The following is a 16,034-nucleotide window of genomic DNA, read 5'->3' as shown; positions in this document are numbered from 1 at the left end:
TAGGCACAAAATTGATGATGATTGTTGACGCATGTTGTGTTTGTGTTGTGAGGCTCAGCCAGGCTCTGTGATGAGTGATGAGCTGGATGACAGTTCTGTTGTTGTGTTGAATTTCATTTGCAATTGAAAAGAGGATGATGTAAGCTGGGATCAATAAAGTCTCACACATGTCTGAAGTGGGCACCGTGTAATCACAGCGGGCTCAGATTAAATGTCACCACCTCTGTTTTCCGGTCGCTCTCCATTTCATTCATCTAATAAAGTGGAAAAGCCTTCATACATTTAAAATGAGACTGTTTTTGTAAGGTGTCATCCCTCTAAAATCGCTCTGTCTTTAACATTGTCGCTTTCTGTTTTTTTTTTTTAGCGTGTCCCAGAGTGCGATGAGGAGAGAAGAAAAAATGAAGAGGACGACAGAGGAAGAGAAGGAGAGGCCCAAGAGGTGGAAGAGGACGAGAGGAGCAGCGATGAAGGTTTCATGGGAATGACTCCGCTGCTGCAGGCTCACCATGCCATGGAGAGGATGGAGGAGTTTGTACATAAGGTAAACACACACACACACACACACACACACACACACACACACACACACACACACACACACACACACACACACACACACACACACACACACACACACACACACACAGTCAATTTATTTTTCCTTTTTATAAACAGATAAAATGGAAACTTATCTGTACAGACGTTGTGGAGCACCACGCCTTTAATTCTACCACTTACAACATTGGTTTATCTTCCACATACTGATGTTTGTTTGTTCTTTTACAGAAAAACACACAATAACACGGCACAGTGAAAGAAACCATAAAAAACACAGAGTGATAACAGAATGTTGTCCTAAGGCAAACCTCACATGCTTTAGTTTATCATTTTTCATGTTGGCAAGTTAGGACTGGAAACTGTCCAAAATACACTCAAAATGATCTGTTCATTAGTGATAAAAGTGTATTGTTTTGGGGGTAAAGGTCCATTAAAGAAAACAGGTGTCCCCTTCTGCTGTTCTGAAGAACTCTAACTGTATGATTTCACTTCTGAGAGGCGAGTTTATTTCCTCTTCTTTTAGTCAAATCTGTGTAATTCATTTAAGTAAGCATGGAGAGTTAAACTGGTGTCTTTATAAGATGACACTGTTTAACTGGAATGTGAACTCAGAGCACACCAGCTTGGAATAATACACACACACACACACACACACACACACACACACACACACACACACACACACACACACACACACACACACACACACACACACACACACACACACACACTCACACACACACACTCTCTCTCTCTCTCTCTCTCTCTCTCTCTCTCTCTCTCTCTCTCTCTCTCTCTCTCTCTCTCTCTCTCTCTCTCTCTTTCTCTCTCTCTCTCTCTCTCTCTCTCTCTCTCTCTCACACACACACTCTCTCTCTCACACACACACACACACACACACACACACACACACACACACACACACACACACACACACACACACAGGGAGTCTGCTGAAATTGCAACCAGCAGGTTGTAAATTACAAATTAATCACTGTGGAGAGAAACTGTCAAAAGATTCTCTCTCTTCTCTCCGTCGGGGGTATCAGCTTATTTATTTACATCACTTGACCCCGATGCTGTTCATTTGACACTGACACCTGCGCTACACATACTCGTGATCACATACTGTACAACACACACACACACACACACACACACACACACACACACACACACACACACACACACACACACACACACACACACACACACACACCTCCCCTTCCAGTAAACAACCACTTACTTCTGAGTTGAATGTTATTAGAAGTCATTTTTATTTATTCACATTTTCCACATTTCGCCATTCCAAATTTGAAAATGATGATGTTGATTTCTTTATCAACCAATCAGATGTGGGAGGGCCGGTGGCGCGTCATACCTCACGACGTACTCCCCGACTGGCTGAAGGACAACGACTACCTGCTCCACGGCCACAGGCCACCCATGCCTTCTTTCCGCGCCTGCTTCAAGAGCATCTTCAGAATCCACACAGAGACGGGAAACATCTGGACACACCTGCTAGGTAGGAAACTTAACGATAGGTGCACAAGAAACACACACACACACACACACACGCACACACACACGCACACACACACACACACACACACACACACACACACACACACACACACACACACACACACACACACACACTTCTGTAATATATCACAGAGGCAGGCAACAAATTCCAGCTTATTAGCTTTTGTAAGCACCGCTGTGTCGAAAGCTGAGCTCATGTTTGTGTTATTTTTGACCTTTGTAGTGAACTGCTTGGGATTAGTTGGATTTGTATTTGCTAACTTTGGTTTTTGTCCCATTTTTAGAAAATAATTCAGTTCTACATGATGTTTAAACCAAAGCATCTTTTTTTCCTTCTGTAACAGTGCAATGAAAGTTTCTTTTCAATTGGAGACATCTTTGTGTGTTCTGCTCCCACCTAGTGGTTAAACACAGATACTGCAACTCAAATGTCTTATCTTAGTGAACAGTGATTATTATTAATGATATTTATGTTGTTTTGGTCTGTTCTGAACTTTAAAAAATAATGTGTTTTACCTTCTTTACATCAGCTTTTCTAGTTTGAGTAACACTTTAATTTACCTTTGATTTTATACTTATTTCTGGGAAATTAGCAGATATTTTATGTTACAGAGAGGGTGGTGCAATTTGGCACAAATTATATTAAAAAACTGAAAAAAAAGTGTTGATTTAATTGGTACATACCCTTAAAGTGATACCAATACCAATAGAATACTTCATTCAATACCTTTAAAAAATGTTCAGCTTCTTTCTTAAATACTCCATATTGAGCACATTTCTTACATACTACCAAATGACATAACATTTTCATACAATTGTTTCCTAAGAATGAACTCTTACACAGAAGCTTCTTTTAGGAAATTATTGAAAAATTGTCGTGGAAATCAGCAGGAAAGTAAGGAATCTGTAAATAAAGTGTCTCCCCTTCTGTCTCCTTTTCTGTCAGGCTGTCTGTTTTTCCTCTGTCTGGGTCTGATGTACATGTTCAGGCCCAACATGTCGTTCGTGGCGCCGGTCCAGGAGAAGGTGGTGATCGGTATTTTTTTCATGGGAGCCATCCTCTGCCTCTCCTTCTCCTGGCTCTTCCACACAGTCTACTGCCACTCCGAAGGCGTGTCCAGAATCTTCTCCAAGTACGACACAAAAGAGGAAACTTTCTAACAGAAATAATCCTCGTTACTGACACATCAGCTCACTGCTTCTTTTTTCTGTGTTCAGGTTGGACTACAGTGGGATCGCCTTCCTGATCATGGGCTCATTCGTGCCCTGGCTCTACTACTCCTTCTACTGTTCTCCTCAGCCCTGCTTCATCTACCTGATAGTGGTGTGTATCCTGGGACTGTCCGCCATCACCGTCTCCCAGTGTGACTTCTTCGCCACGCCACAGTACAGAGGAGTCCGAGCAGGTACAGTGAGACAGGCGTTTGGGATCAGTATTTATGTTCCTCTCTTTTATAATAATAATAATTAAAGTGTTTTTATTGAATTTTCTGTTCAAACAACAAGCATCCCATTCATACAGAGACAACAGAACTCAAGTCGTACATCTCAAGTAGAGGACTAAACTACAGACAACAGTAACAAGACATGCCATACTAATATCAGACACACCCACCACCTACGTGGTCCAGACACACTTGGGTGAAAATAATTACATAAACAGGATAGAAGATATGTGTATTAAAAACAATTAAAAAAATAAATAAATAAAATAAAAATAAAAATAAAAATAAAAATAAAAATAAAAATAAAAATAAAAATAAAAATAAATTAATTAATTAAAATAAATAAATAAATAAAATAAAATAAAAAAATAATGATAAAAAAATAAATAAATAAATACAAATAAATAAAAATAAAAACAAAATAAATAAAATAAATAAATAATGATAATAAATACAAAAATAAAAAAATAAATAATGATAACATATAAATAAATAAATAAATAAAATAAAAAAAGAGTTAAAAAACTAAAAAACCCAAAACAAAACATTTTTTAAAAGGGGGGAGGGGGTTAAAAAGCTGCCAGTTATGTTGGAACAAGTGGAAACTCATGTTCAAAATAGGAAATAAAAGGCTGCCAGACCCTGGAGAATTTCTTGGTGTTGCCCTGTACAGTAAATCTAAGACGTTCTAATTTGAGGTGTGCCATCACCTCTTCTACCCATCGTTTATGAGATGGCGGTGTTGCCTTTCTCCAATTAAATAGGACCAATCTCGTAGCCAGCAGTGAAGTGAATGCTATTGCCTTCCTTTGAGAGATTGTTAGTTGAGCTTCTTGTTCTTCTCTTTTTTTAAAGCTTTACATATTCACCGCCTCTCTTCCTGTTCAGGTGTTTTTGTGGGTCTGGGTCTGAGCGGCGTTGTTCCCACCCTGCACTTTGTCATCAGCGAGGGTCTGATCAAAGCCACCACCATGGGTCAGATGGGCTGGCTGCTGCTGATGGCGACGCTCTACATCACCGGAGCCTGTTTGTACGCCGCTCGCATCCCCGAGAGGTTCTTCCCCGGAAAGTGCGACATCTGGGTGGGTTCAACTTTAAAAATGGACGCTGTTATCTTGTATTTGTTGCCTTTGTTATATCTCAACATGCACTGTCTCGCTTTACCTATCTCACTCTCTCTCTCTCTCTTTTCTTTATAGTTCCACTCTCACCAGCTGTTCCACATCTTGGTGGTCGCCGGGGCCTTCGTGCATTTCCACGGCGTCTCCAACTTGCAGGAGTTTCGCCACAAGGCGGGAGGGGGCTGCGCTGAGGACGGCACTCTTTAACGTGCACTTGCACACACAGCAGTGACTCACTCATTCACTCACACACATTATACGGGGGAGGCACTGGTTCTAATAATATGCACAGAGTTACACACACACATGCTCCTTAAACAGGCACACACACATGCTCTCCACACCAAACTGAAGGCAGAAGCGGCTCGTCCGGTGTGTGTGTCTGTGTGCGTAATACACAGGATGGCCTCCCAGGGGGCGCTATTAAAACTGACTGCCGAGGGTTTTTGTTCTCTTTCTGTCCCTCCGTCTGTCCGTCTGTCCGTCTGTCCGTCTGTCTGTCCATCCCCACCTCCTGTGGCTCTTTTGCTCCTATTATGAATCCAATTTAAAGGCGACGTGTTTTTTCTAAAGCAGTTTTTGAGACTCTTTCCGGGGAAATATCTCCGTTTGTTCGGGAGGCGCTCAAAAACCTCCCCTTCAAATAATTCTTCATTTTCTTCTGTGTTGAATTCTGACTTTTTTCTTCATGGTTTGATTTGAAGAGGAAGCGTAATTGTGGCTATGAAAAAAAAAAAAAAAAAAAAAAGACATTTTTTGGGGGTGTTTTTTCTTGCTGAATGCTGTTTTCCAAGTCCGACACTTCAGAGCATTCAAACACAAAAAAAGAAAGAAAGAAAAAGAATCAAGTGGAAAATGTCTTTACATGATTGTGAAGGTTGCAGGGGGGAAATGAGGGGACTTGTTGGGTTGTGTGTGTGGGGGCGGGGGGGGCGGGGCTTAATAGTCACTTTTAAAAGAAAAAAAAAACTTTTCCATGTAAATAAGATTTCTAAATTTTGGGTTATAGATTTGTATGAAATATATATTAAAAAAAAGAACAAAAAAAAAAGATGTTATACGATGATGGCAAGATACTGAAAAAATAAATATGTTAGTTAATAAACCGATTAAAGAAAAAAGGAGGAGACGTGCAGTGGACAGAATAATTGGAGGGATACGCTTCAAACAACTTAATTTAGTCTGAATATGCAAAGATAAGCGATACGGAGGAAATATAAGGCACAACATCTGAATCTTATGTTGTCTCCAGTGCAGGTGTGAAGTGAGCTTAATGTCACTTTTCTGACCTTCCAAACAAGAGTTTTTTTTTTTTCCTCTCACTTTTGTCTTGAACCTGCGGCCTCGTGCTCGTCAAGCCTCGCTTGTTTTAAAATCTCTCTTTAAAAAAAAAAAAAAAAAAAAAAAGACTCATGGGCCTCGTGAATAAACACATTTGTGCTTGAAACCAAATCTTAAAGTCAAAGCTATGATTATATTAAAAGAATCATCCTAATATGTAGCCGTTTTTTCATTTCCTCTTTTTACTGTAAATTGTCTGACGTGTAAAAGATGAACTTAACTTCTTCTAATGCCACCGATACAACTTTATTCTTTTTTTATTCGCTAAATCACACCAAGGACGATTAAATGATATTTTATATTTAAAAAAAAAAAAAAAAAGGCCCCCAAATCGGCAGTATCAATACATAACTCATTCAGTTCATTGTAGTCTTCGTAATCTGTGGCGATTGATAAGTTTCACCTCCTCACAGACCGATGATGTCTAAAAAAACATGCTTTTCTTTTTTGATTGGTATGGATTGTGTTTTTATTTTATCCACCTATGTTTTTGGTATTATTATTATTATTATTATTATCATTGAAGCTTTAATTTCTCTTATCCGTTATATCCTGTTCAGAGATCATGTGACCTCTCACTCTAAAAACACACAACATGAAGTCTCCTCAAGAGTACATCAACAAAACCTGAGACTTCACTTTAAGATGAATACACAATGATATTTAAAAAATAATAATTATGTTTTCTGGCAATACCAAAATCTTGCACCTGCACAATGGAAACTCTTATTATTCTGAGCTTGTCTTAAAACTGTAATTCTATCATTGTTTTGAAGTTTTGAAGTTAAATATATTTGGTTTGCGAGTTCTTGTTTGATGGCGGCAAGTTGAATTACTATTTGAGTGATCAGCTTCTCTTCTTTGCATCACACTTTTGCTTTGAAGTAAAAAAAACAAACAAAATACACTAAAATCATCTCTTTTTCATCTAACTTCTGTCTTATTTTTACTTTTTTCTTTTCTTCTTTTCCTCATTTTCTGTTTTTCTTTTTGATCTGGCTTATATTAATTTATTTCTCTCTTTGGGAGCGCATACTGTCTGTTGAAGCACATGTTACGTTCTGATGGGAGTGTTTGATTGCAATAGACCTTTATATCTGCTGTATTGTTCTAATAAAAAGGTTTTTTTGAATCTGTCAAGTTGTCTTATTATTAGTGGTCGGTATGTGTCTCCTGTACACTGTTGTTCTTAATATATTAAATAATTAACCAGCATCTGCTAAAACAACCACACAAAGGAACATTTTTATTTCCCTTACTTCCATCACTCAATCTGATAAGATAAGATATTCCTTTACTAGTCCCACAATGGGGAACGGGGAACCATTTTAGATTTATTTTGATGTTTTTCCATGTTTTGTTCACTTCTAAATTTTGGACTTTTTATTTTTTTAAACTTTTGGACCTTTTTTAATTTTAACATTTAACATTTTTTAAATGTTTGCCTTTTTTATTTTTTTAATTATTTTTTTTAAATTTTGGACTTTTTAAATTTAAATTTTTTAAATGTTTGCCTTTTTTATTTTATTTTTTTTAATTTTGGACTTTTTAAATTTTTTTATTATTTTTTTTTAAACTTTTGGACATTTTTTAAGACTTAACTTTTTGAGTCTTTCTGATTCAGTATTGGAGTTTCTTAAAACATTTTTTAACTTTTGGACAATTTTCCCTTTTAGATTTATTTTTTAACCTTCGGAAGTTTAAAAAAAAACAAAAAACTTTTGATGTTTTTGATGTTTTTTTTCACTTTTAAATTTTGGACTTTTTTTAAGACTTAACTTTTTGAGTCTTTCTGATTCAGTATTGGAGTTTTTTTTTTTTTAACACTGAGAAGATGACAAATGAGCCAGCATGTGGAAATCCATTTCTTTTTATTTTCTTATAAAAAAGTAGACCTTATGGACAGACCAGTTCACAAAAAAATCTAAACCTAAATATTCAGACTCTTTTAAAGACAGAATCACAACATAAAGTCCTTTTACCTAGATTCATTTTCATACATTTCAAACTTCTTTGTTCCTTCAAAAAAAAACAAAAAAACAAAAACCACAGTAAAACGTGCGTCTTCTTTCCAACGAGCGTGAAGAACAAAAACAACCTTTTAACAAATGAATAACGAAAGAACAAAAAGCTCCAAAATTCAAAAAAAAGAAAAACATAAAATACAACTTAAAAGTATTTCCAAAGGGAAATAAATAGATTTAAAGCATAAATGCTGCAAATACATTCTTTTTCCAGCAGAGACAAACAAACACAGACAGTGAAAATAAGCACTTTGGTCTTCCTCCTCAAACACACTGATGATGATTATGCTAGCATTATAACTGAGGCAACAACTCCTGTGTCAGCATTTTAATCACATTTGAAGATGTTTTTTTGGGGGCGTGATGAATTCATGTACCATGTAGGATCTACGGAGAGTGATTTTTGAGTTCAGAGCTAGCATCCGCTTTAACACTCTAACACACGCACACACACACACACTGTGCCAAACAGGTGAGGTACAAATAAAATATAGATGTAACTTCTTCTCTTCCTCCATTCTTTTTTTTTGTTTGTTTTGTTTTACAAATCTGTCTTTAAAGTGCATGTTTCATTCATGTTCAGACATGTTTTAACTGCAGACGCTAACAGACTTCTCTAATGTCATGCACATGAATCTACTCTAAGTAGCTGCGGGAGTTTGATACCAATAAATGAATTGATGGAACAAAATAATACTGATGGAAACAGAATCTAGTGGACTGACTCAGTGCTTCACAACGGGGACTTTTGAACAGTCAGTCAGGAAGTAAAACTATTTTCTTGCTGTTATATGAGAGCGAGAGCATCAAACTGTGACGCTCAGTGACAAAAATACATTTCAAGGTTTTAAACTGAGCTGCAACACACACAAAAAAAATCCAGAAAATTCCACTAAAAATGTTTTTTTTTTTTGTAAAGAATATCTCCAGAGAGCAAAACTGAAATGATATTAATTGTATAACTTTAACAAGGTGCTGTAATAATGTTGTCGTATCCTGTCAGTACTCAATTTGAAATTTTCCCAAAAAACTATATCTCAGTCTCGGTTTGTAATTCATCTACCAATAATTTTCACGGTTACTTGTTTCGTCAATGAAATGCTTAAAAAAAAAGTATAATAAATGTCCAACCCTTCAGAAACTCAACAAAGAAAAATGATAAATTATCATATTTGAGAAGCTTGAACCAAAGAATATTTTCTATTTTTGCTTCAAAAATGATGAAAAATTGGGTCAATTATCAAAATAATTGCCCATTAATTTATGACAATCATAATAAAAAGATCCGACCAGATGTCTGTTGAACCTGACAGAGGCTCGTGTGTTTATAATTTAGGAAATAGTTTCACACGCAGGAATAAATGAGGCTGACGTCCTGAAAAAAAAAGACCATCGAGCTCTTAACATCTGATCACCTGCAGTTTTAAACGGATGTCGGATGAAATAGTCGACCAGGTCGGCTCAGTGCGGACACGTTACCACTAACACACATATAGTGCCGGAAATACTGTCAAACCCACCAAGATATGAGGCATGAAATTTAAACTCAGTGAACTCTTCAAAGACACGAAAATCAACGAAATAAACCAGAGTGATGCAGAAAGAGACAGAGCGCAGTTTGTGTGGAGGGAAAAATAATAAAAAGGGACTTTGTTGTATGTCTATAAGTTCACGTCTGAATGATTGTTTACATTTTCTTTAATAATGTAAATGTCACATTTCTGCCATATTTTGTTATTTCCATTAACTGGATGATTGTTTATTTGCAGTGTTGAACAGAACTGGACTTTAGCAGATATTTAAATGTCATATTTTTACATCTGTGGTGTGAATCAGGAAATCCGTCAGTATCTCCAAATTCATTTAGAGACACCGAGGGGACGAGAATTCAAACACAGACGAATTATAACAAACATGTCTGTCGTCATTAATCGTATGTGACAGTTTTCTGAAGTATATTTGTAACTGCAGTTTATGTTTTAACACCTCAGCATAAAAATGTCAGAAATTACAGCCTCGATTTTTTTAAAACGTCGTAACAGAAATGTAAAAGGTTTTGTTTTGAAACTTTCTCAACATATAAATAATTTCAGCAAATAAAAACACAAAAGTTACACAAAAAATGATTTTTGCCCCGTCGGCAGCTTATTATCGCAGCTCATCTTAACTTGCCTTCAAATATCTGATGAGCTGAAATGAAAACTGAACTGTCGCAAACACAGCTGAGAACCTAACCCATCACAATAATAATAATAATAATAATAATCATTTATGCTTTATATAATAATAATAATACTAACACTTTTTGTTGACAGGTAAAATAGAGCATTGTTTTGTGTTGTAAAACACAATATGAAACAAACTAGAATTCAAATAAAACCTAGTAAAACACTGAGTGGGTAAATAAATAGTTTGTGAATTGCACAAAGTGGGAACGTTGAAGGTCAAAGGTCACTCTGATATGTCGAGACCGACGTTCAGTCTTTCAGTCAGTGAGAGTGAAGCGTCAACGCCGCCTTTATGGTTCATTGTCACGATTTGATCTTCCACAGCTGTGAACGGCAAAGAAAAAAAAAAAAAGACCGAAGCATTATTTACACACAAACAACGTAAATGTGTTTAATAATCAAAGTCTACAGCAGGTATCTGTTAGTAGTGTAGTGTAAGTATTTCAAGCCCTGCAGCAAAATACATATACTTTGTTTAGTAGTTGAATATACATATGCTTCAGTAATGCATCAATCTATGAGGTCATATGTCTTGTGTGCCAAATAATCTACAAAATAACTAGTTGGGAAATGTAGAGCAGTAAAAAGCACAAAAGTTCCCCACGAATACAGAAGTGTTGCTAAATATGGTATAAAGTAGCATCAACTGTACCCAGGCGGGGAGTTCCGGTCCTCTGAAATGAGGCCAACGCGGAAGTAACTTGAAACTGCATTCTATCAAAAGGCCACCAGGGGGCGACCGTTTTGGTGTCAAAAGGACTTCCGTCTCTATACAAGTCAATGGAGAATTCACCAACTTCTCACTTGATTTCTAACCTCAGTAAACGTTTTCAAAATGTGTTTATGGTCTCAATCGCTAGTTTAAAGCCTTCTTCAATGCAGTATGATGTTCATTTGTGAAATTTTGGCCTCCCTGATTTTATATGTGACGATAAAGCAGGGTATGCATTAGGGCGTGGCTACGTCGTGATTGACAGGTTGATTGGTTCACAGGTTCAGGAGGGCGCCTCATGCTCCTCCTGGTGCCCATATAAGTAGAATCCGTGTTTTTATTTTACCCAGCATGCACCTGAAATGTTCAAAATGGCGCTGCCCAGATCCGAATCCATTCGCTTCCAAGCAGCAGTCCACAAACCAATGGGTGACGTCACAGATGTTACGTCCATTTTATATACAGTCTATGGTCTGAGCACAAGCAGGAATTTCACTGCGCCACTTCCTGGTCTGACCGGGCATAAAACTATTGACTCAGAACATTTATTGATTTTAAACTAAAATGAGTCGAGCACAACAAACCTCTCTGTCAAATATTTACCTTCAGGTTAAATCCTAACAGGTCAGATATGACTCCCGACACGGCGGACAAGATGACCACCTGGGTGATGTTGTAGAGCAGAGGGTTCATAGTCAAACCGTACAGCCTGAAGGGAGTGTCCAACTCCTGGTGAGAGGGAGAAACAGCAGTTCAATTATTAGATTACATGTCTCATAATGACTTCTAAAAAGGTGCTCTGTGGTGTTTAAGCAGCTGTCAGTGTTTACCTTGAGTAGTTTGGTAGCCAGTTTTAAAACGTTGTTGACCAGTGTCAGCTCCTCTTTCTTGTTGGGCTTCTTCTCCATCTTCAGATAGAGGTTGATCTGAACATACGATTGATGGGTGTCAGTGTTTGAAGACATCTGTGCAGTCACGTGTGTGTTTTTTGTTGTATTTACCTGTTCTGTGAGCAGTATGGAAGTGTTGCTGTACTTCTTGCTGGTCTCAGAGCCCAGAGTGACGAACCTGAGCAGGAATAGAGACAGACTGGAGCACCAGATCACCAGCTCCCAGTTATAGTGACACTCCAGGAATGTTTCATGGACGTGGAGCAACTGGAGGGAGAGAGGTGAGAATATTTCAACTCTAAGATCTGTCACATTGAAGCAGGTTTTGCTCTCTAATCATCCTTCTGTTCAAACTGACTATTAAAGGATCAAATTCACTTAAAATGTAAGTGATGGAGGACAAAACTCGGCCACCTGACTGGTGTTTTAAGACAGAATTTATCGTTTAATACAACCCGTTTATAGACACAGAGCTGAACCACTGACTGAAGCTCAGAGTTATTGTGTTTATACCAAGCGGGGAGTTCTGGTCCTCTGAAATGATGCCAACGCGGAAGTAACTTAAAACTGCATTCTATCAAAAGGCCACCAGTGGGCGACCGTTTTGGTGTCAAAAGGACTTCCGTCTCTATACAAGTCAATGGAGAATTCACCAACTTCTCACTTGATTTCTAACCTCAGTAAACGTTTTCAAAATGTGTTTATGGTCTCAATCGCTAGTTTAAAGCCTTCTTCAATGCAGTATGATGTTCATTTGGGACATTTTGCACCGGAAATGTTCAAGATGGTGCTGCTCAGATCCCAAACTATTCGCTTCCAAGCAGCAGTCCACAAACCAATGGGTGACGTCACGGATGTTACGTCCATTTTATATACAGTCTATGGTTTATACACACTGTGATTACCTGGGCGCAGCAGATGAAGACGACAGATAAAGTGAGGAGGAAGGCAGAGGACACGATCACATCCACTGACCGCTGAGGACCCCGTCTCTGAAAACACAACAGTTCACAACCATTTAACTTTCTGTTTCCTAATCTTGCATTTGTTGCAACTGTGAATGTGTCCAACTCGCAAATCAATAATGTTGCAATATATATATATATATTCAAAATATTATATATCAAAATGAAAAATGTCTGTTATAACGTCTCATTTTGTCTCATCAGCAGTTCAAAATCAAAGATATTCAGTTTAATATCGTGTCATCAAAGATTAAAATCATCACATATGAAAAACTGCAAACATTTTTCATGTTCCTCATTTGTTTTGTTGATTAATTTTCAGTCGACTGTTTGATTAATCTTTGCAGCTTTAATGGTTAACAATGTCAAATGTCTGTTTGCCAAATAATCAGTCTCGACTTAAACTTGACGAAAGTTTAGAAACGTTAGAAGCACCTTGAGGTAGGAGCGTAGCGACAGCCACATCTTGATGTTCTGAACTTTCTTCAGTCTAAAATGGGGAACCTCGGACTTCCTGGCTCTGCGGGCCGAAGTCAGGTGACCAAACAGTTTTGCAAACAGTAGCCTCTGAAACAAACACATGAACATAAAAAAATGAAATAAATCCACCAGGTCTAATCTTAAAATATTAAAATATTAATAGTTATCTTGTACATTGATCTCACCTGTTTGTATGTCCTCTCTGCTACGCTGAGCAGGAAGAAGAAGAGCCATATGAGGCAAACGCGCACCAAAAAGCTCAGTGTTACCATGGTGAGGACCATGGCATCTGATCCGGACTTGCCCCCCAGCGCCACGGACAGCAGTTCATTGGCTGAGAGTGTGGTCAGCTGATCCAAGTCGCGGTACTGAGCCAGCCTGCGAGAGAGGAAAAAGTGAAATCTGATGGGATGTGTTTTTTTTCCCAGTGTTAATTTACTATATACTGTAAAGGGATGGCTCATTTAGGACCACTACTCACATATTGAGAGGAGTTAGTTTTGTACAGTACCTGTAAGCGAAGGGCGTGAGGCCGAGGGTCACGGAAACCAGGTTCCCAAACACCTGGTAACCAATACCTGGAGTGAAGAGATTCACCTGTTGAGAGAGATGGATTATTTTCTTTCTTTTGTTCCGAACAAGTAGATTTATACAATATCCACAGTATGAAATCTTTTAGGATGACAGAAATGTGTCTCTCACTCGGTTCATGATCATGCCGCTGATCTCCAGGACGGACATGTCGGCCTTCTTGCACTCGTTTCCCTCCCACACGATGGCGCTCACTCTCTCCAGGCCGGGGTTGGAGCTGTGCAGCCAGGGAACGTGACCCTGAGGAAGAAACATACACTAATCACCCTTACTGCTCATCATTTAAAACATTTATAACTTAATAACCATATAACGAGCATCTTTACCGGAAAAAGATCCTTGGAGATGAATTAAATGTTTTGGAAAAAAGACAGGACAAAACTCAAAGTGATATTTAAATTCAAAACAGCTCTTAACTACATATTGAAATATGTTATTAGTGGTCCTGTGTGTGTGTGTGTGTGTGTGTGTGTGTGTATTCAAACCTGATGAAAAGGGTCGTCTCTGTATTCTTTCTTAGCCGGAGGACAGACAGGAGTACCTCCTCCTTCTCCCTCTGTGGAGGAACAGAGTATCAACAGATATTTATTCATGAAGGACGGTTAATTAAATATATATAATTAGTTCTCTTCTGTTTTAATGTTTTCTAATCTCTGACCTGTCTCTGAGGTGCAGGACGATCTGCACTCGGCACAGTGCAGGAAGTCTTCCCACAGCAGGTCTTCAGTCTCAGACTCGTGTCGGGTGCTCTCCGAGTCCTGAGTTCTCAGACTGGAACATCTGGAGCTACAGCTGGTGCCGGACTTTGGGACGTCCTGAAAGACCGAGATAAAAAATAAAAATATGAAGTGGTCTGTACGTCCTGTTTTCATTTATCTGACACAAAGTGATTAAACTGGTTTGTTATTATGTTGCTGTGTGTGTGTGTGTGTGTGTGTGTGTGTGTGTGTGTGTGTGTGTTACCTCCACAGCGTAGTGTTTCTTGTAGTGATGTGTATTCTTGCGGTTTCGGAGCGTACAGTCACTGTTCATTCTCTCTACTCCCCTGCGGAGGGCGCTGTAGGACGCTTCAGGGTCCTCCTCACTGGACGCCTCATCTGACGCCGGCTCCTATAAAACACAGCCAGGAGAAAAAATAAATCAACAGCTGCTTTGATGATGAATTATTAGATTAAACTAAACTATATAACTAAAAATAATGCGTCACCTTGTTGCCGCTGGCCAGCATCAGTCCTGTGCTGCGCGGCGTGTGAGTCTGCGTGGACTGGACATGCGAGTTCCAGCACACCTCGTCGGCTCTGTTTAACGTATCGCATCGCTGCTCGTGGATCTGGAGCCCCTCCTCGCTGCTGCGATTGGTCACCCGGCCGTCAAGTGACACGTAACCATTGTCTGTCTCTGTCGACTTGTCGATGGACAGCTTGGACTTCTTCGATCTTTACAGGAGGAGGAGGAGGAGAAGGTGTGAAGTGGGAGGAAGGGCGAGAGCAAGAGTGATAGAAAAAGATGTGTATAGACAGACAGATGAATAGATAGATGTTTAGATAAAAACAGGGAGCGGAGTGGTGAGTTTACTAGTAATAATGTTGAGTTTTAAGAAGCAAACATGCAGATAGATAAAATCAAACTAATACTGGATGCATTCGACTCAACACTGTGGAACATTAACGCAAAATCAACGCCAACACACCAAAGAGAAGTAACAACAATTCAGGTCCAACACTGAATTCTTGAAAATAATCAGTAATGTTGTTTTTCTATCTTGATTTTTCTTGTGAAAAGTGATTTAAGGACAATTCACTGAGTCTGGCAGATAATGAATAGATGATAGGGGTGTCACGATCTCGATTGTTAATCGAATATCGATCGAAATGATGTCACGATCTCGACCTTTCGAAATCAACGGAGGAATCGAGGATGTAGCCACGCCCCCAAAGTCAAGTCCCGCAGGCGAGTCAAGAGGGGAAAAAACACACACGTGGTGAAATGCAGCGAGTCAACATGACCTTCTCTAACCTGAACCTGCAGCCGGTAAAAACACACCATGGCAACCGCTGATAGAGGAGACACATCAACCAAACTCCAACTGGTTGTCGGTCCGGGGCGGGGGTTGGGGGTGGGGGTGGGGGGG

General features: G+C 38.8%; 2 protein-coding genes across 4 annotated transcripts in view; one reads left to right on the top strand and one right to left on the bottom strand.

Moving 5' to 3' along the window:
* The window catches only part of adipor2 (adiponectin receptor 2), a 32,727-nt gene extending 25,578 nt beyond the window's left edge, over positions 1–7,149 (top strand). For both annotated transcript variants that reach the window (XM_062443649.1, XM_062443650.1), the window contains exons 4-9: positions 368–544; positions 1,915–2,086; positions 3,053–3,239; positions 3,325–3,512; positions 4,440–4,633; positions 4,751–7,149. In XM_062443649.1, coding sequence (XP_062299633.1) covers positions 368–544; positions 1,915–2,086; positions 3,053–3,239; positions 3,325–3,512; positions 4,440–4,633; positions 4,751–4,879 — 1,047 coding nt within the window. In that variant the 3' untranslated portion in view covers positions 4,880–7,149. The remainder of the gene's footprint in view (positions 1–367; positions 545–1,914; positions 2,087–3,052; positions 3,240–3,324; positions 3,513–4,439; positions 4,634–4,750) is intronic.
* A 2,074-nt stretch (positions 7,150–9,223) lies between these two features.
* The window catches only part of LOC134004580 (protein PHTF2-like), a 46,357-nt gene continuing 39,546 nt past the window's right edge, over positions 9,224–16,034 (bottom strand). For both annotated transcript variants that reach the window (XM_062443910.1, XM_062443911.1), the window contains 13 exons: positions 15,111–15,339; positions 14,867–15,013; positions 14,562–14,718; positions 14,389–14,459; positions 14,015–14,143; positions 13,824–13,909; positions 13,498–13,690; positions 13,268–13,399; positions 12,773–12,859; positions 11,979–12,134; positions 11,808–11,903; positions 11,581–11,706; positions 9,224–10,589 (listed from right to left, as the gene is read on the bottom strand). In XM_062443910.1, coding sequence (XP_062299894.1) covers positions 10,569–10,589; positions 11,581–11,706; positions 11,808–11,903; positions 11,979–12,134; positions 12,773–12,859; positions 13,268–13,399; positions 13,498–13,690; positions 13,824–13,909; positions 14,015–14,143; positions 14,389–14,459; positions 14,562–14,718; positions 14,867–15,013; positions 15,111–15,339 — 1,630 coding nt within the window. In that variant the 3' untranslated portion in view covers positions 9,224–10,568. The remainder of the gene's footprint in view (positions 10,590–11,580; positions 11,707–11,807; positions 11,904–11,978; positions 12,135–12,772; positions 12,860–13,267; positions 13,400–13,497; positions 13,691–13,823; positions 13,910–14,014; positions 14,144–14,388; positions 14,460–14,561; positions 14,719–14,866; positions 15,014–15,110; positions 15,340–16,034) is intronic.

Source organism: Scomber scombrus, chromosome 22 (assembly GCF_963691925.1).
Source record: "Scomber scombrus chromosome 22, fScoSco1.1, whole genome shotgun sequence".
Taxonomy (NCBI): Eukaryota; Metazoa; Chordata; class Actinopteri; order Scombriformes; family Scombridae; genus Scomber; species Scomber scombrus.
Note: the sequence above shows the minus strand (reverse complement) of the source record. Positions and strands in the feature narration are given on the sequence as shown.